Raw genomic sequence first — 19520 nt, 5'->3', positions numbered from 1 at the left:
TCACCTGCCCCCAAACTAGGATCTCATTTCGTTCCTTCTGCCCTCTCTTTTCTTCTCGGTTCTCTCTGTTAGGGTTAGGGTTTTCGCTAGGATTTTCCTTCTCTTTTTCGTTGCGGGGGACGGCGATGGCGCAGGAGGGAGCAGGGAACGGGGAGGCGCCGGCGTCAGCGAGCATCGCTTCGTTCAAGCCGCAGCTGCTGGTGCCGGCGATGAAGGCCGACGAGGCGGTGCAGTTCTACAAGGCAGCGTTCGGGGCGGAGGAGCTGAAGCGGATGAACCACCCCAAGCGCAAGGCCGAGCAGGAGGTCCCCCTCATCCTCTGCGCCGAGCTCAAGATCGGCTCCTCCTTCCTTCTCGTCTGCGACCAGACCGAGGACGACTCCTCCCGCGCGTAAGCCTCTGAGATCCGCCTCTTTTCCTCCGTTTTCTTCCTGGAATAATCCCAGATCTAAGTCATTTGTTTCATTCTCGTTGATTTAGGGGGGAGGGGGTGGCGATCGTGTTCCGATTGGAGACGGAGGACGTGGAGGGGACCGTGGCGCAGGCAGTGAAGGCGGGAGCGGTGCTGCAAGGGGAGATCACGGAGGAGGAGAGCGCGTGCGGCTGCGGGCTCCTCGGGAAGGTGAAGGACCCCTTCGGCGTCGTCTGGTACGTCGCATCCACTGCCCAGAAGTGCGCCGCGGCTGAGGCCTAGATCTCCATCGATTCTCTCCTTTTGGAACGGAACGGACTCTTCTACCTAGTTTATCTTATTATCGCTAGTAGTAAAACAGTTGTACTTAAGTAGTTCTAAGTACTTAGATACTTAAATGATGACAGTGGTCTCTGTTTTAAGTAAAGACATTATTAAGGCGGTCGTCACGGTCGCCGTTAACTTTGACGGTCATTGACGATTGCGGATATTGCGGTTGATGTGGATTTTTCTGGGCAAGTGGAAAAGACTGACCTTCATGCGTCGATTTCCACCCTTATCCGTATCTCTCTTTTTTATGGTCTCTATTTTATTTCCTCTAATCTCTAATTAACTCTTTAATTATCATTTCTATATTTGCTTTTGATTTGATGTAATGATGTTTAGTTTGTCTTTATTTATTCTTATTCCCTGGGCCACTTGGACGGAGGTGGAGCTTTTGCAGGAAAGGCTTCGAAGAGGGCAAAGGTTCTCCGTGGAGTCATCGAACTGGTGGCCTTTTGACATTGGGAGCTACTGGGACTAAATAATGATTGTGGATGATGCTTGTCTTGTCTCTGGGTTTTCCTGCTGTTTTTTAAATCCTGGTTTGACTGACCGACTGACTGACTAGTTTGGAATTCCAGGATTGAGTGGTTTGTTGGTATTGTGGATATTATATTGGTGGGCTTCTGGATTGATAAGGGTGGATAAGTTTATTTGCCTTATGTATATTATGGAATTTATTTATTCTCCAAAGACTGTGTCCAGTTTGCTGTTGCGAGGAAATTGTGTGCCGTATTAGTGTAGTCGACAGATCATGCCTTGTATGTGATTCCTTATTCAGTTGTAAATTAATTAAATATTTTGTGAACCCTCAAAAAAAATATGTTGTTTGTTGTATTTTATGTTACTGCTGAATTTAATTTTTCACTTGATTTTTCTGATGGATGGGAATTGCTAGGTTTCGATCTTGTTTATTATATAAATCAAAAATCTCTCTAGGACGATCAAAAATTTATTGATTAAATAGATTAAAATTTTGAGTCTGACTATTTTTTATTACATAAGTTTCTTATCTGATTTAGAAATGGTTGAATCAATTGGATTAATCGGGATATTGTCAGCTATACTGTGGGTCTTTCCATTGTTTCTGCATCCCTGTGGTCACAAACTCTATTCCAGAAAGCGGGGGGGGGGAGAGTCATCGGCAAGTTGTCCTCAATGGGTGGAATCTTTTTGTTATAATAGTGGTTCTGCTTGATTGCTGTATCTCCTTTTTGTCCTTACACATCAATCAATACTACCGTCTCCGTTCGGGTCTTTGCTTGTTGATATTAAAGAACGATTTTTTTTTGATGTTCTGAGCAGTGGTGGTCGTTTTTGAGTCTACCAATTTTTTATGAGACTTGTTCGATATGATTTGATTTGTGGGTGGACCATATAACCTTAGGACAGACGTGTCTTGTGCTGCGACGTGACATTTGGAAGTCTTGCAAAATGGCAAGAAAGTTACGGTGTCTCCTGGTTTTCTAAACGGTCTGCTTACTCGGATTTTTCGAAATCCCAAGCCAAATCAAAGTAAACCAAACCAAAGTCAACAGGCCCTTCTCTCATTCACATTCTCAAGTCCAGTCCTATCTTATCACTTGTGTAATCGTGAAAGGGCAGAAGATTAGAGCGAATGACGAGAAAGCCTCTCTAGGTATCAGCTATTTTAAACACGGGAATGTCAATGGATGTGGTTGTCGCTTGCTTCTAGGAGCTTATAGCAGCAAACTTTATCCTGTCCTTCTTGACCTTGGCTGGTAGTCCCAACCTGTATTGGTTATCATAAGCCAGATTGGCTAATTTACCTGCCAGCAAGATTTCAAATCTTAATATATTACATCCAGCTAGACTGACATGATAGATCTTATCCTGAAATGGCAAGTAAGACAACCAAGATTTTCCAATGTCTTGGCGACTGTTTTCGGATTGAGATATCAAAACCCGTCCAATATGATAAATCAAAGATTAAAATTACATTTAAATATTTTAAGTTTCATTAATTAAAAGTTATTTAAGGAAGCAAAAGAGTGGTTGAACTTTGTATTAACTGCTAGCGAACATAATAAGACCAATATCTATATATACATATCCATTCAGATCAAGATTGGATGTAAGATATGCTATATTAGTGATCCAAACCAATATCTATATGTACCTATCTGTTCAGATCAAGATTGGGTGTAAGATATACTATATTAGTGATTCGAGTTGTTGATCTACTATCTCTAAATTACCTATATATACAAGTTATATAATTTGGAAACCATTTAGTCTATGCATCATGTAGCCCCAAAAAATCGAAAACTCTAAATAGTATGAAATAATGCATTTTATTTTTTTGTTACTTAATGTTTAGATTAGGAATCTCCAAATCACATAATTTTTGGTCTAGCCATGTAGAGATCTACTTGAATATACACACATACATATATACCAACAATACACAAACATAGATACATACATACATACAAATAAACATAGATATACACAGACATACATACAAGCACACACATATATACACAGATATACATTTGCACACATACACATATACATACACATACATATACACATACATACATGTATATTAGATGAGAGCCTATGAACCCAACAGATCATAAGCAATAGTAATTTGAAAATATTCAAACCATGCCAAGAAGCTAGCTCATAATGACTTTGTGTTGTAATCTTGGTTCCAATTTGTAACAGCATTTTGGTATAACCTACCCTGTAACAAACATTTTTTTGTAACCTACTATAACAACATTTCATTATAAATATCCAATCAAGGAGAAACCCAAGAGTGGGCTACCGTTCAATGTCAAAACACGCTTTGTAATTTGGTATCAAGGCCAGAAGAGAATGATAGCCAAACGATCCTTCCATCTCAGCTTCCTATGATCTGTCTGCCATGACTTCATCTGCTGCAAGCTCCTAGATGTTGCCACCCGTTACATCATCTGTCCAAAGTGCCGCAGCCCCTATCATAGTGATTTCTAATATCAAACTAAATGCAAGTAATTATCTATTGTAGAAGTCGCTTTTTGTTCCCATACTTTGTGTCCATCGTCTTTTGGTTTTCACTGATGGAAGCACTCCGGCACCATCTCCATCTAGTCCTGAGAGGGAGCAAACCCTTTTATCATGGATTAATGCATCACTTTTCAAGTTTTTGCATCATCATCTACTGTTGGTGTTTCATCTTCAAATAAAGAATGAGAGGCACTTGAGAGAAGATTATTCCGACTTTTGAAATTTTTATAGCTTTCTGATTGGGATATACATCCATATGATAAGATGAAAGATATTATATACAATATATAAAAAAGCAAATTGTGTAATTCAATTCTATTTGATAGCTTAGTCACATGCATCAAACATACAATAACATTATGGCAACTATCCCTAGCATAATGAAAAATTCATCTATGCCCTAAAAAATGTTAATGAAATTGGAGCATTAACAATAATCTAACCAATACTTTCGCAAAATAATTCTCTGATGAGCACAATGTACAAATTTACACAATAAAAGACATGGATTTAGTATATGTCAGCATGACTGAATGTTGGAAAACAGAGATAAGGGTGTTTTTGGAAAATAATTATCTGATTCAGGAGAGTGGTTACAATATAACCGAAAATAATCCTATATTTGGTTTTGAATGCTTGAGATATCTTCTTTGTTAAGTTCCATGGAGTTTTAATGGGGAAGCATTTCTACTTTTCGAAAGAGGTAAGATTTTAATAATTTATCCACCTTAGTAGGATATAAACAAAGATTATCTACCAATTAATTAGTTATAATAAAATAACGTACGACGTGCCGTCTTAGCTCAGCCGGTAGAGCGCATGGCTTTTAACCATGTGGTCGTGGGTTCGATTCCCACAGACGGCGTAATATTTTAGAAAATCTATGGCGCGCTCTAAAATTTTTCCCATCAGTAACTCTCTGCCTCTCTCCCAGCCCAAAGCTCCATTCTCTTCTTCTTTTTATCTCGTTTTTTTTTATGTGCTTTTCGTTGTTGAGTTTGATGGTTGGTGGCGCAGTTGGAGGACATGGAGTTGGACGAGTCGTCGGAGAGGGTGGCGGTGGAGATAGCGGCTCAGGGGGTTATCAGGAAAGAGGGTCGACGAGATGGACTCTGGATTCGTGATGCTCATTGTTTACATGATCGAGATTGTCGACAACGATTACGATGACAAGGTTACTGATAGAATGCGTCGCTTAGTACCATTTCATGATGACTTAGTCATTTTCTGCAGCATTTTATTTTGCTTTATTTTGCTCGTTTTTTCCCCTCTAGTACAGTCGCATTGTTCTGCAGCCTAAAACTAAAGTACCTCTTCTTTCTGGAGCCTTCTTTTCGTTGCGCATGTCTAAACGATCTCAATTGATTTTCCATCACTGGTCCTTGTTTTGGACAACGTCTACAGCTTCTCCAGTAATCCATCAAATAAACACCAGAAGAAGAAATCTAGAAAGAGCTGCAAACATAATATTTCACCAAACAAGAGCAAAAAGATCAGAAAAATTAATATCTTATGTTGCTGGAAATTGGACCCGGGGGCGACCGTCGGCTGAGAGGGGAGGAGCTCCACTGCTGGAACGGTAGGTGGCGGTGCGTCAGCTGGTGGCGTCCTCCTGGAGAGTCTTGCAAGAAGCCGGTGGCCGGAATCTCCGGCGCCGGCCCTCCGATGCTTAAGTCAGAGGGAGATAGTATATGAGTGGAGTAAAAGAGGAGAATGTTTGTTCTTGTCCCCTTTCTCTTTTTCCCCAGGTTTCCTTTTATAGAATGATATTATATTGCCTGGGAGGTGACAGGGAAAATTGTCTTCTTCATGATAATTGGGCACGATCATGCTCATTAATGGCGTTGTGGAGGATGAGACCGGATCAGACCGGAGTCAGCGAATTGTCATGGTTGATCGGACCTGGTGGAGTGGTTCAACCGTCGGCCGTGGTGGGCTTGGGGTTCGTAGATAGTAAGTGCATTAATTGCTGAGTGAACCGGTGATCAGGGAGAGCCATACGTTTTGATGGTCCAGTGATTCGGAGATCATCTCGAGCCGTGTTCATTAATGGTTGAGTGCACTGGAGGCCTGCAGAGACCATACGCATTAATGATCGGGTGTGCCGGATGCCTGCGAAGGTCACGTGCCTTAATGGCTTGACGACGGTAGCAGAGTACGATGGAGCTGGATATCTAGTTGTCAGATTCTCTCTAAGGAATCAGGCTGGGGTCGAATATTTAGACAAGGCATTTTAGGGCTCGGCACCCGGCTTCTCTCTAAGGAATCAGGCTGGGGTCGAATATTTAGACAAGGCATTTTAGGGCTCGGCACCTGGCCGGGTGCCGAGCCGAGCCAGTTGCTCAGTGGGGCGCCTCTAATTCGAGCGTCGCGAGGTCGGCGCGTTCTAGTCGGCGTTTCCTGGTCGGGCGCTTTTTGGTCAGGCACCTTTCTGGTCGGCGCCTTTCTGGTCGGCGCGATTTGGGTTTTCCCTCGCGTCGGGAGGTTGGCGCCCCATGGTCGGGCGCTTTTCTGGTCGGCGCTCCCTGGTCGGGCGCTTCCGTTCCGGGACGACTTGGGTTTTCCCCCAACACTACCCCCCGACTTCCGAGCTCGAGCTGGCCACCAGCTCGAGCACGGGAAGTAGTTTTAGCTGGGTTAGGGAAATTTCGAATTATCGCGCGCTTCGAGGCGCTTTTAATGGGCGGCGTCTCTTCTTTCCCGAAACGTTTCATTATTAGGGTACCTTTTCATTTCTCGAAGCGTCCTCGCATCGTGGGCTCATGATGGGGCCGCACAATCCGACGAGGTGCTTCTGTGTTCGAAGCGTCAGCCTGGATTAAATGCGGCGCTCTGACTCTCGAGCCGACACGCGTCATGATCTGAACGGGGAGCGGCGTTCTTTCTTGCTGATTTGGGCCGTTGGAGGGATCTATATAAACCCCCACCTGGCCTCCAGCTACCTTCTTATTGTCTTCTTCTACCTTCAGTTTCTTCTTAGTCCGAAGTTACCGATCTCCGGCGAACTTCACAGGTCTCTTTTTTTATCCGCCCGGAACACTTTCTTCTCTCTTTTTTTTTTTCTAACGGGTCCCGGTCCGAGTGACATCGAGTCCACCATGAGTGAGTTAGAGGTTGAGATGGTCGAGGAGTGGTTCTTTCCTCGACGAGGGTTCCGTTTGGAGCCCGCCAGACTGGGGGATCGAGTAACGAATCCCCCAGTAGGCCGGATCGGAGTGTACCTGGAGGCACTCTGGGCCGGCCTACGGTTTTCCTTCCATGGGTTCGTGAACGAGTTGCTTGCGGAGTACCAGTTGGTCCCGACGCAACTTGCTCCGAACGCATGGAGGACGATCGTCGGGTTCCTGTCGCTGTGTTTGGCGTACGGGATTCCGACCTCCGTGAATGTTTTCCGGCGACTTTTTATGTTGAAGTCGAACCCGGGAGACGGAGAGTGGCTCTATGTCGCCCTTCGGGCGGGTCGGCCACTCTTCCAGGGCGCTCCGTCGTCCATTCACGACTGGAAGAAGAAAATTTTCTTTCTGGGCTCCGAGCGGACGTGGGGGTTTGACCCCAGATGGAGGCCGAGCCGACTCAGGACTGTCAACAAAGTCCCTAAGCTTTCTACGCGCGAGCAGGGGATCCTTGACGCCGTTCGCAGCCTCGGGGACGGTATTCTGCTGAGTGGCCTCATAAGCGAGGACGCTCTAGTGAATGTAGGCCTGAGCTCGGCGCATCCTCAGGGTAAGGGTAATAATAGAAAGTCCTCTTTTTTCTGTTAACATTCTGTGTTCTAATCCTGCTCGTCCTTGCAGATATCGCGAAAATGGTGACCAAGAGCGAAGTCCTGTACGCCCGTTTCCAAAAAAGGGCGGCCGAGCTTGCGGGAGAACCACCCGAGCCAAAAAAGAAAGCGAAGGTCTCGGCTGCCGTGGTCGCCGAGAAGGGCGCTCCTGGTACCGAGCACTTCGTGGCTGGTCGGGGGGAGGGCCCAGGTTCTAGGGGCGCGAGCTCTGGTGGAGCTACAGTGGCGCTCCCGTGCCCGGCGCCAATTTCACAAGTTCCTGGTCGGCAGGAAGCCCCGAGCACCGACCAAGGAGGGATAAGTTCTACGGCGGATTTGGCGCTTGCGTGCCCCGCTCCAATCTTGCGGCAATCAGATTGGCCGCCTGTCCGACCTCAGTTCCCCAGTCCCGAGCCAGGGAACAACCAGGGAGCCACGGGGCCGCCTCCACTGAGGCCAGCAGAGCCTAGTCTACTGGGCTCGTCGGGTCGTCAGGGTCACCAGGAGAGGGTGCCCTATGCTCCTGGTTGGGCGGTCTTCGAGGGCGATTCGGCTCTCGATAATCCCCAGACGGCGCGTGAGGTTCTTCGGGTCGCACTGCTCTCGGCCGACCAGGCCAAGATCCGGTCCATGAACTACGGCGCTTTCATGGACTCGGCCCTTTGCTCTGCCATCCGGGTAAGTTAACCTCTATATTTGTGCAAGTTTATTTTGAGTTAGATTCGTTTCTCACATCCCTCTTTTACAGCATCTGCACGAGACTGAGACAATGATGCACATAATTCAAGACTATCGGGAGCGAGCCCGAAGGCATCAGCGAGGGCACGAGGAGGCCGAGGCGAGGCGTCTGGTGTCCGAGGCCGAGCGACAGGAGCTCCAGACGAGAATGGGGGCGACCGAGGATGAGATTCGGGCTCTGACCGCCGAGCTCGAAGAGGAGAAGGGCGCACATGCCCTGGCCAGATCCGAAGTGCGCGCCGCAGAGGTGCGTCTGGCCGAGGCCGAATCGACGCTCGCTATCCGCGAGCAGGAGGTGAGAGAGGCTCACCTCAAGGCCCAGGAGCTCGAGGCCCGTTTGCTCGACGCGCAGTCCTTGCTCGTCGCTCGCGAACGGGAAATGAAGAATCTAGAACGGAAGGCCGGGTATCACGAAGCTCGGGAGAAGGAGGCTCGGGAGCAGGCCCAAAACGCCGTTAAGTTCTTCCGTGAATCGGAAGAGTTTCGCGACCTGCTCGAGGAGGAGGGCGTAAATGGACTCATCCAGGGCTTCAAGGACTTCCGTAACCAGTTACGGTGGCTTCTCCTCGACTTTGACCTTAATCTGCTTCAACCGGGAGTGGGGGTCGAGGAATTAGAAGCGGGTACTCCGGCGGTCGATGAGGCCGCCGAGGAGGGCCCAGCTGGGGCACCTGAGGCTGCTCCCAAGGTCACTGAGGACGGTCACGCGGAGACTTCGGCCGCGGAGGAACCAGCTGTCCCCGAAGTTGCCGAAGACAATGGGGCCGAGCCTTAGGATTTCTTCATATCCTTTTATCATTTTTGTAAATAGGGACGGCCTTCATATTGTTACAAGGCCGAGCCTAAACTTTGTACTTGGCCTTCGGGCCTCCTTAAATGAATATCGTTTTCTAACTTGTATGATTGGTTTAAGTTTCGATTTTCAGTAACCCTAGATTTCTTCAATCGAATCCGCTTTAGGTTCTAAGGACTTGGGCTCTGCAGCCCCAACTTCGTTCGCTACGTAGACCCATGTTTAGGTTCGGCATACTTGCCGAGTCCGAGCTTAGGTCCTAGGTTTCCGTTGCTCGGACTTTCGACCAGCGATGTTGCGATGTTTAGGTCCAAAGAGATACTTAGGCTCGGCAAGCCTTCTCGAGCTTGGTTCAGAATTCGGCCGAGCCCTAGGACCAAAGGTTACTAACCCAACTCGAATTTTATTCGGACTCCGCGAGCTCGGACCTTGGGTTGCCGAGGCGGATTGTCGGACCTCTTCCGACTTAAAACAGGTCTAATATCCCGAAGCTTGGGATGGGAATTCGTCGAGCTGCCGGTGTAAACCAGGCTAGAGTTCGCCGTCGAGCAGTGCATGCGGGACGGGCGAGGCCAGGCAACGATTGGCCCGGCCAAGTACCTCGACGCTGGTCGGGGTTTCATTCAAGCGCTTAATCAGGAACGAAGTAGATGAAATAATGTAAACATCGATTAAAAAGGGTACCTTGTACCATTGGGGTCGAGCGTCTTACGCCGAGGTCGTCAGCTTTGCTCCTCGGCGAACTTTTGAGGACGCTCTTTTGCTCGGGGTCCGTTCTCTGGGGACGCCGGCATAATAGAAGAAACCAGTTGCCATCAGGGATGTTCATTGCCAATCACGAACGTTTTGCTGATCACGAACATTTATTTAGGGGAAGACCACGAGGGTGCTCCATCATCCCGAAGTATCGGGGCATCCCGACTGTAGTCGAGGTATTTGATGGAGATCGAGCCGAGCTCGATGGCCGGTGGAGATCGAGCCGAGCTCGATAGAGGACCGCATCTCGAACTGTTGGATGACCACGAACATTTTCGGGGAGACCACGAGGGTGCTCCATCATCCCGAAGTATCGGGGCATCCCGACCGTAGTCGAGGTATTTGATGGAGATCGAGCCGAGCTCGATGGTCGGTGGAGATCGAGCCGAGCTCGATGGCCGATGGAGATCGAGCCGAGCTCGATAGAGGACCGCATCTCGAACTGTTGGATGACCACGAACATTTTCGGGGAGACCACGAGGGTGCTCCATCATCCCGAAGTATCGGGGCTTTCCGACCGTAGTCGAGGTATTTGATGGAGATCGAGCCGAGCTCGATGGCCGGTGGAGATCGTGCCGAGCTCGATGGCCGGTGGAGATCGAGCCGAGCTCGATGGCCGGTGGAGATCGAGCCGAGCTCGACATCGGCGCTCCGAAGTTTCGTTAAGGCGCCCGGCTTCGCTCAATGCTGATTGACGAGCTGGGCCAAGTCTGGGAGTTATGAGACAATCATTAGGAGAATTTTGGCACATTTGAACAATTGCACATAAGTTGTTGTAGAAAAGTGAGATTTATGATTAAAATGGGGAACCCCTCGGGGTTCTACTGGTAGTACATCCGGAGATTTTCGGAACTCCAACTTCGTGGAATGGGGGTCGGTCCTGCCGTTGTAAGGCTCCACCTGGGGCATCTTGAATCTTGGCGGGACCGGCTCATCTTCAATCTGTTGGGAGAAGGGGGACCTCGTGGTGAACTCGAAGTCACCATCGCGTCCCGACCTCCTTCCATGGAGTGCCTCAATCTGGCGCTCCAGCTTCTCGACCTTCTTGTCGAGCTCATCATTCTGGGGGATCGCCGCGGCGGTCCGCTCCGGCGCAGGTTGCCCTGGGACTGACTCGGCTTCTGATGGTTGTGGCCAGCCACCAGGACCTCTCACCGGGTGTTCTCTCCAGAGGGAGGCCTGAACTTGGGAGTCTTGGCCTCGGAGGGGGAATCCGCTTGCAGGAGGCACCGGCTGAACTGGGGCTGGAGGGAGCGGTGCCGTTGGGATGCCCTGGGTTGCAAGCTTTGGACAGCAGTGGCCAAGGCCTGAACCTGTTGTACCAGAGCATCAAACTGCTCCGGCCGGAGGTGGCGAGTTCTGGACAGAGTGTCCAGGACTGGGTGGAGGACGTCGAGAGGTATTAGAAGCTCCCTTGCTTCTCAGTTTCATGGCCACGACTCGGGCCCTTCCTCTAGCGCCAACTGTTGCTGGAAATTGGACCCGGGGGCGACCGTCGGCTGAGAGGGGAGGAGCTCCGCTGCTGGAACGGTAGGTGGCGGTGCGTCAGCTGGTGGCGTCCTCCTGGAGAGTCCTGCAAGAAGCCGGTGGCCGGAATCTCCGGCGCCGGCCCTCCGATGCTTAAGTCAGAGGGAGATAGTATATGAGTGGAGTAAAAGAGGAGAATGTTTGTTCTTGTTCCCTTTCTCTTTTTTTCCAGGTTTCCTTTTACAGAAGGATATTATATTACCTGGGAGGTGACAGGGAAAATTGTCTTCTTCGTGATAATTGGGCACGATCATGCTCATTAATGGCATTGTGGAGGAAGAGACCGGATCAGACCGGAGTCAGCGAATTGTCATGGTTGATCGAACCTGGTGGAGTGGTTCAACCGCCGGCCGTGGTGGGCTTGAGGTTCGTAGATAGTAAGTGCATTAATTGCTGAGTGAACCGGTGATCAGGGAGAGCCATACATTTTGATGGTCCAGTGATTCGGAGATCATCTCGAGCCGTGTTCATTAATGGTTGAGTGCACTGGAGGCCTGTAGAGACCATACGCATTAATGATCGGGTGTGCCGGATGCCTGCGAAGGTCACGTGCCTTAATGGCTTGACGACGGTAGCAGAGTACGATGGAGCTGGATATCTAATTGTCAGATTCTCTCTAAAGAATCAGGCTGGGGTCGAATATTTGGACAAGGCATTTTAGGGCTCGGCACCCGAGCCAGTTGCTCAGTGGGGCACCTCTAATTCAAGCGTCGCGAGGTCGGCGCGTTCTAGTCGGCGTTTCCTGGTCGGGCGCTTTTTGGTCGGGCACCTTTCTGGTCGGCGCGACTTGGGTTTTTCCTCGCGTCGCGAGGTTGGCGCCCCCTGGTCGGGTGCTTTTCTGGTCGGCGCTCCCTGGTCGGGCGCCTCCGTTCCGGGACGACTTGGGTTTTCCCCCAACATCTTACATCCTGTGGTCCTTGCCTCTTTAGTACTTCCTTACTCCTTGAGTTTGTTTAAACCCATGTACTACCACATTGTAGTTCTTTGATGGACAGAATGTTTTATATTTCTCTAACTTAATGATATTGATACTCCATACGTTTTCATTAATAACTTAAGAAATTGTTTTTTATAATTTTTTTACACTTATTGAAGGCTGCATTTTTCAATTATATTTTCTTTCCCATGCAGCCGTACCATTTAGTTTTGTTTCCTTCATTCCTTTAACCATGAGAAATATTTTATTATATAATCTTCTCATCGACAACATTACAATTTAGAACTATGTCATCTTTATTCCTATCAACTAAAAGTTCATATAGCTAATTGCTATTAAAGCATGTTAAACAATTCACTAGTTTAAGATCTATCATACCGTTGCATAAAGAGGACTGACAAAGTGTTGAATTGGAAAAATCCAGTCTGGAAGCAACCTTTGCATGTTTAGAGGAGGATGTAATTATAATCAAATCAACTGTAACAATCCAGCCTTCTCAACTATTTGTGTTTTGACTTTATATGTTGAAGATGAAGTTTGAACAAATTAGAAGCCATGGTGCCAAACAAGAGCCTTATAATGTAAAACAACAAAATCCAGACCTTTATATTCAAAGTCTTGTAGTGGAGATCGCTTAACCATCTTGAAATTCCGGATTTTGACGTTAGTCTAAGCCATTATCTTCCATATATAAGATGTTTGTAATCTTGATATATCCTTGCAGTCTCATGAATATGCTTAAAGAATATGAATGACTTATCCTAATTTATTTTTGAAGAAAACCAGATCATGTAAATATTTCTAGGTAGGAAAGATGATGAAGTTTTCATTGTGAAGGAACTTAGATTTCATTTCTAGCTAGTATGATAAAGGTAAAGGTTTAACATGCTGTCAACAATTGTCTGCCATCTCTAGCAAATCCTTTCTGGGTAATTATGTGCCTATGTGTCATGATGCTGAGATGAATGCATTTTGTAGGCAGGAATGGTTTATTAAAATTTTTAACTAGATCAGTTAGGTAGTTTGCTGCACCGGGTACCATTGTGAAGTGCAGTTAGGAGTGATTCTAACGCTGATTCTATATTGCCTTTTTTGTGAAAGAGAAAAGTTCGTCAATCGAATCTACCAACCAGTTTATAATAAGATTATTATTGATAAGATTTTAGGAAGATAAGATGAAGATCATTAAAGAGTTTAAACCACTAATTGCTGCAAAAAAAATGGTTAAGATAATTCCAAGACTCTGTTATGGCGATCGATGAATTTCAACATCAAGAAACTTGCAAACTAAAAAAGGATGAGAAATTTGTATGCTTTGCAGCTTACTACGGATGTTTATTTGAATGCTGCTTGAAGAGAGACCATATTAGGGAGGTTATTGTGGAACAAAACTTGAAAAGTCCTTATGTGAAGTCATTGATGTTGCCCGCTACATTTTGAAGCATAGTTTCAAAAACCACTAGAACGGGATAATAACACCAGTTTATACTGTTTTGATGCAAAACCAGCACCTATATGGATGCTGCAATGTTGAAACCTGCTGTACCACTATGTACAGGCATTTGTATTGGTGCATACCAGGTTCTGTATTGGTGCATAACTTGTGATACTGTACTAACCATACTGGTCGGTACCAATGACTTTTCATATTTTCTTTAAGCTGTCAGTTTCGGTACTTACCATCAGTATAGGTATTGTACCATTTCGATGAAAAAAGGTACAGGTTTTGACACTGGTATCTAAACCTTGTTGTGAAGGTCTATCATCACATTGCATCCAAGAAAGTTGCAGAGTCATTTGATGTAGACCACCTAGGGGTGGATACGGGTTGAGTTGGTTTGGATCAATCTAAAACAATAACACACAAAATATTGACTTGTTAATGTGTGAAACATTGACGGGGCTTGTCAGGGAAGGTTTGTTTGGATTCTTTGAGCCATATCCAGCCATTAGTCAACTCCCAGAATCCAACCTGACTGACCTATACCATACTCTACATGATCCAATCTTGACATGATTGGATGCAATCCTCTATAATTTAAGTTAATGTTGAATAACCATGCAACAGAAGTGGGGAATCTCCATTTTGACGCTTAAAAGAGACTAATCACTCTTGGAAACCTTACCCCATTGGCATGACTTGACCCCACGTAGATAAATATCTAGTCCAACCTCGACACGACTGGATGGAATCCATTCCAATTCAACTTAATGCTGAATTACCATGCAACAGAGAGGGGGGAACCTGCATTTTGACTGATTAAAAGAAACTAATCGCTATTAAAAATCTTATCCTTTGGTCAGGATTTGACCTGACCCCACCTAGATAAATCTCTACTTTCATGAGTTGAGTCTAGTCAAAGATCTGACCTACACCTGTTTAAAATCCTTGGGAAGAAATTTGACCTATAGTTGATCTCAACTGAAGCCCAACCTGGTCAGGTAAGTTTTTGCCACCCCGGAGCTCAGCACCTTAAATTGATAGGCACAAAGCAGATGATATCTCTTTACAATTCTCCTCACAATTTGGAAGTAAGGTTTCTTTCTTTTCTTTTGATGGAATGACATAGCAAACATCCGTCTCCACGCAGTGAGAGGCCGACTTACCCCCCCCAAAAGAAAACATCCATCTCCACCCATGTCAGCACTCCAATATATGATGGGTCCAACTGGTTGACGGTTTGGTCTCAAGAAGGCTATTTGAGGATTGAGACTTTTGGAGACTTAGAAGGACACTTGATCAAAATGTGGAGTAGACTATTATTATTGTAGATAGATTTGCTTGTCTTGGTTTAAAAGTGATATGGTCACACTAAATCAATATTGCAAATTTAGCCATTGATGGGGGGATGGGGGTGTTTAGTATCATATGGATTTTGACTCCTTGATAAGATATGGTATCTAGCCAGGGGAATAAAACATCATCATATGGGCTTCTATACTCATGCCCTAGCAAGTGTGACTTCATTGATTAAGTTACCAAATCTGTTTGCCTATGTGATTTCTTATGTTGTGGTGAACTGATTCTCCCTGAAGGATTAGTTAATGCTTCAAAGAGCTATTGCTCTGTCAGATAACTGTTTTGAACAGGGATGTGTGGTTTGTAAGTTGTTTTAAGTGAATGCAGTAAGTAATAAATAACAAACCTCAGTTGATGATGCATAGTGCATGACAAATGGATGACTAGGGTGAACTGTTGAATGCCATGTCTTTTCGTGGGATCAAATTAGTTCTATGACTAAGTTTTCCCGCAATGTTTTGTCAGTGAATAGGTCCATGGGGATTCCTCCTTTCAAGGTGTTATTGGAATCTGATTCATATCATTCGATCAAATCATTGACGACACAAACTCTTCTGCATGTAACTCGCAAGATATTCATGAAGAGATGAGCAAATGACGGCCTTTGGGAAAGAAAGTTATAAAGCAAGGGCTGATGTTCATTGAACGTCTGTTGATTTCATTTAGGAGATGTCATCATGGTTTGCTTTTGGTAAAAAAGATTTAAGCGAAAATATTAATAATTTCATTCTTATAGTTCTTAACCTTTCTGAAGAAGCTGATTACCAATGCTCATTTTTTGGGATCATTTAGGTTCTTAACATTAGCATTACCTTTCATATGGAAGATTTGACCATCTATTGTGCCCCTCATGTAGATGAGACACAAAAAATAAGCAATGAAATCGCCTTCTGTTCCACAGTTTTTGAATTACAGAATCAAAGCATCTCAACAAGGGATTCTATATCATCGTTCTTTTCTAGTATGCATATTTTGGACGGGGATTTCCAATGCATAGGATTGGATCCTTATGATGCTTCGGATCCAAGTTCTCTTAAGTCAAGGTACTGATCCTCCTTATATTTCATTGTGGAATCATTTTTCCTGAAGAAAATAAGGTTGAATTAACTCGAGAGGCTTCTATTTACTTTCATACTAGTTTGAGAAACAAGGGTTTGTTCATTCTCATCTCAATCTCGCTAAAATCCTAAGATAATAAACCCTAGCCTCTATACCGTCTTTCTAACATAGTTTCTCTCTCTTTCTTGCTCTTTTTTTTTTAAAATGAGCCTTCAAGATTCAATCATAAGCCAAATTTGAATCAGGAATAAAGTTGCAATAAACCTATTACCCATTAAAAGAGCCCACCATAACCCAAGCAATTCCACACCTATTCCCTTTCCTCAGTCACCATTATAATTATGGGAAGACATCATCCTATACACCTTAACTCAAATGTAGATTAGGTTTTGATTTCAGTAACCATTAGTTTTGGTTTTCACGGTCCTGATTCCCTATTAAACTTTGGAGAACTTTACATTATCCAATCTTACATTGCCATGTTAGGCCCAGCTGATCAGCCCAGCCTCTTGAACATTGTCTCATCTTCTTTTTCCCTCATTTACTCTGCATTTTTACTTTATCAAGTGAAATCATTAATCTTGTGTCAGTCAGCAAGTCAAGAAGTCAGTAAATGAACTCTTGGTAAGTCTTAAAGTTAGATTAGTTGAGTTACTAAATGAACCTTGTTGAAAATTAAATGCAATTATCACTGTATTCTGAGTGGATGGTGATGTAACTCCATAATATAAATGTGTTGATAAAATGGAAATCATTTTTGAAATGATTTTATCTTGTATTTCTTTGATAAATTTTTTTCAATTTCTCCTATTATTTTGTGATTAGAAACTGTGGCTACTGCCATATACCTTTCCTGAAAATTGGCAAAGGTTGTTTTGATAAGATGTCCTTTCATTATCCCTGACACTGACTATTGATCAATTGTATTTAGCTGTTCTGCACCAATATCATATGCCTGCATCATCAATGCATCTTAAAATTCTTACTTGATATTCATGGTGAAGCTCTGGCATTCTAATCTTCCCATCACATTGAAAAGTTAGTAAATTCATGTCAGACGTGTTAAATCTAGAGGAAGTGTATTCTGACACCAGTTTTATGAACTTCATTAAATATGAACCAATTAAACATGTTTTTTTTTTTTTACATCCTTGGAGTTCCCTGTCAACTTTCAATAGCTATGTTAGCAGTCTTCAGTCAAGTTGTTTGTTGTTTAAATACAATATTTCTGTTTGGGCCTTACATTCTGCTTTCCCTATGCTTATTTAACTAATTGATTCTTTCTGTAATTCTGTAGTCTTAAACTTATCACATTGACATTGTCTTATGTGTCCAGTGTGAGTCACTTTTGGAAGTGATCGAGCAAACAGCATTAGACCATCTCACCAGAAAGTGTGCTCCACGTGTAAGCTTCTCAACATGACTTTCTATTGAATTTCCTGTGCTACCATCTTTTTTTTCGAAACAGGTTTATGTGATTGGCCTTCTTTGTCAGATTCCTCAAAAGGAAAGCAGACATGAATTACTACGCTGTATTTGTGAGACACGGGGCTGAAGTCGGCAGCCCTCGCCGACTTCAGCCCCGATTCATTTGGGGAAGGAGCCGGAACAGAGGATCGCGTGGGCGATCCTCTCCGGCTCCTCCGGAAGGGCAAACAAGGCAAGGGCGCCGCGAGAGTCCCGCGGCGCCCCTCCTAGTCCATCCACGGCCGATTCACGGCCGTGGATCTCGCTTGACCGCCGCGATTTTCGCGGCGGAGAACGGTTGCGATGGGGCTATAAAGCCCCATCTACTTCTTCCCTAGGGCACCACCGAACCCCCTCCTCTTCTCCTTCTCCTCTCCCTCTCCTCCCTCTGTTCTTACCTCCCAAGTGGCCGGCGTGCCGCCCGATCAACCACCACCACCATCCGAGCCTCCCCTGTTTCGAGACCTCCTTCCTCTTCGGAAAGCACCGCCGCCGCCGCCGCCGCTTGACACCGGATCGAGCTTCCCTTGGCTGAGACCCACCACCTCCGTCGACCGCCGGTGAGCATCCCTCCTCCTTGCCTTCGTTCCCATGCCAAATAACATGATGCTTTCTTTCCCTGTTTCGGCCCCAAACCGAGATCTTCCCGGTTGCTCCTTCACACCGGTCGCCGCAGCGGCCGCCGGCCACCACTGCGGTCGGCTGGCCGTCGACCGGGCGTCAGCCTCCGGCCACCCAGGCCGGCCACCCCGCCGGCCCTCCCTCTCTCCTCCGTCTCTCCTTCTCCCCCTATTCGTGGGGGGGGGTTTGGGGAAGGAGGAGGCCCATCACGGGCCAAACTGGGCCGTTGGGCCCAGTCCCCTGCAGGCCGAACTTGGGCCCAGTCCCCTGCAGGCCCAACTTCGGCCCAGTCCCCTGCAGGCCCAACTTCGGCCCAGTCCAGTCCGGTTGGGCCCAGTGGGGCAGTATCCTTGTGGGCCCAACTTGGGCCCAGTTCAGACCCAAGCCCGGAACCCGAACCCGGATCCGAAACCCGGAATCCGAAACCCGAACCCATTGGGCCGTGCCCAATATGGGCCTATCGGGCCATGCCCATTATGGGCTAACTATGGGCCCTGTTGGACCGTGTCCAATAATATTATTTTTGAATTTTTTTTGCTTAATTCTGACATTAACAAAGAATTAATTAAACTTTAACAGGTGAACCTGATCCGTCTACCTGAAGTAGGAATCAAGCGAGAAGAGGTAAGTGACTTAATACTTCAAGTGTGATTTTCAAATAAATATATTAAATTCTGAAATATGTTTTGTATTTAGTAAAATGGGTCTGGCATTTCATTTTGCTCTGAAATCCGTAAACTATGACTGAAAAATTTATGAAATCTGTTTTTATATATATATATTCTCAGCATGGCTATGATCTGTTCTGTTCTGCTCTGGCCCCGCCAATGGGGATTATACGTTGGACCTGTCGACTTGTATTCTGTGAGGAACCGGTTTCGACACCGCGCCACCGGTGATTAGAATAGTGGTTTCTGGACACCGTTTCCACCGGTGACTAATAATAGTGGTTTCTGGCACTCTGTGCAACCCATGCCACTGGGTTACGTGGCCCTAGCCTATCATGTTGAGATTATGATATCAGAGTTTTATAAAAATAAAAAATGATATTATTTGTGATTTGTTTCAAACATTATCCTGTATTTTGATCTGATATGCTCTGACCCCACTCTGGGGTATTTTGTTGCTTACTGGGCTAGTGTAGCTCATTATTCTGTTTTCTCCATTTTTCAGATCCAGAGGCTTGATCGCACGGGATTGGGGAGTGCGTTAGAGTTTCCAATGATTCTTCAGTTATTGGCATTTTAGTTAGTTTAGTTTGGACATTTGAATTATGTTGGCATATGTTATTTTGGAGTTTTGTAAGAC

General features: G+C 45.7%; 1 protein-coding gene, 1 non-coding gene and 1 pseudogene across 2 annotated transcripts; all 3 read left to right on the top strand.

Moving 5' to 3' along the window:
- On the top strand, positions 1-1068 carry LOC103696402 (uncharacterized protein At5g48480). Its single transcript, XM_008778012.3, has 2 exons — positions 1-391; positions 481-1068. The coding sequence occupies exons 1-2, from the start codon at positions 126-128 to the stop codon at positions 692-694; spliced, it is 480 nt and encodes a 159-aa protein (XP_008776234.1). The 5' UTR covers positions 1-125; the 3' UTR covers positions 695-1068.
- A 3475-nt stretch (positions 1069-4543) lies between these two features.
- Positions 4544-4616, top strand: TRNAK-UUU. Its single transcript has one exon. It is a non-coding gene; the product is annotated as a tRNA-Lys (tRNA).
- A 52-nt stretch (positions 4617-4668) lies between these two features.
- Positions 4669-19520, top strand: part of LOC103696404 — a 32699-nt pseudogene continuing 17847 nt past the window's right edge.

Source organism: Phoenix dactylifera, chromosome 14 (genome assembly GCF_009389715.1).
Source record: "Phoenix dactylifera cultivar Barhee BC4 chromosome 14, palm_55x_up_171113_PBpolish2nd_filt_p, whole genome shotgun sequence".
In the NCBI taxonomy this organism is placed as follows: domain Eukaryota; kingdom Viridiplantae; phylum Streptophyta; class Magnoliopsida; order Arecales; family Arecaceae; genus Phoenix; species Phoenix dactylifera.
The sequence above is the reverse complement of the archived record's forward strand: the minus strand, read 5'-3'. Positions and strand labels throughout refer to the sequence as shown.

What these genes read in the sequence shown, in the direction of transcription:
- LOC103696402 (XM_008778012.3), top strand. Translation starts at nt 126, where the DNA reads ATGGCGCAGGAGGGAGCAGGGAACGGGGAGGCGCCGGCGTCAGCGAGC. An exon ending in GAGGACGACTCCTCCCGCGC is followed by an intron (nt 392 to 480) that starts GTAAGCCTCTGA and finishes TCGTTGATTTAG; the next exon opens with GGGGGAGGGGGTGGCGATCG.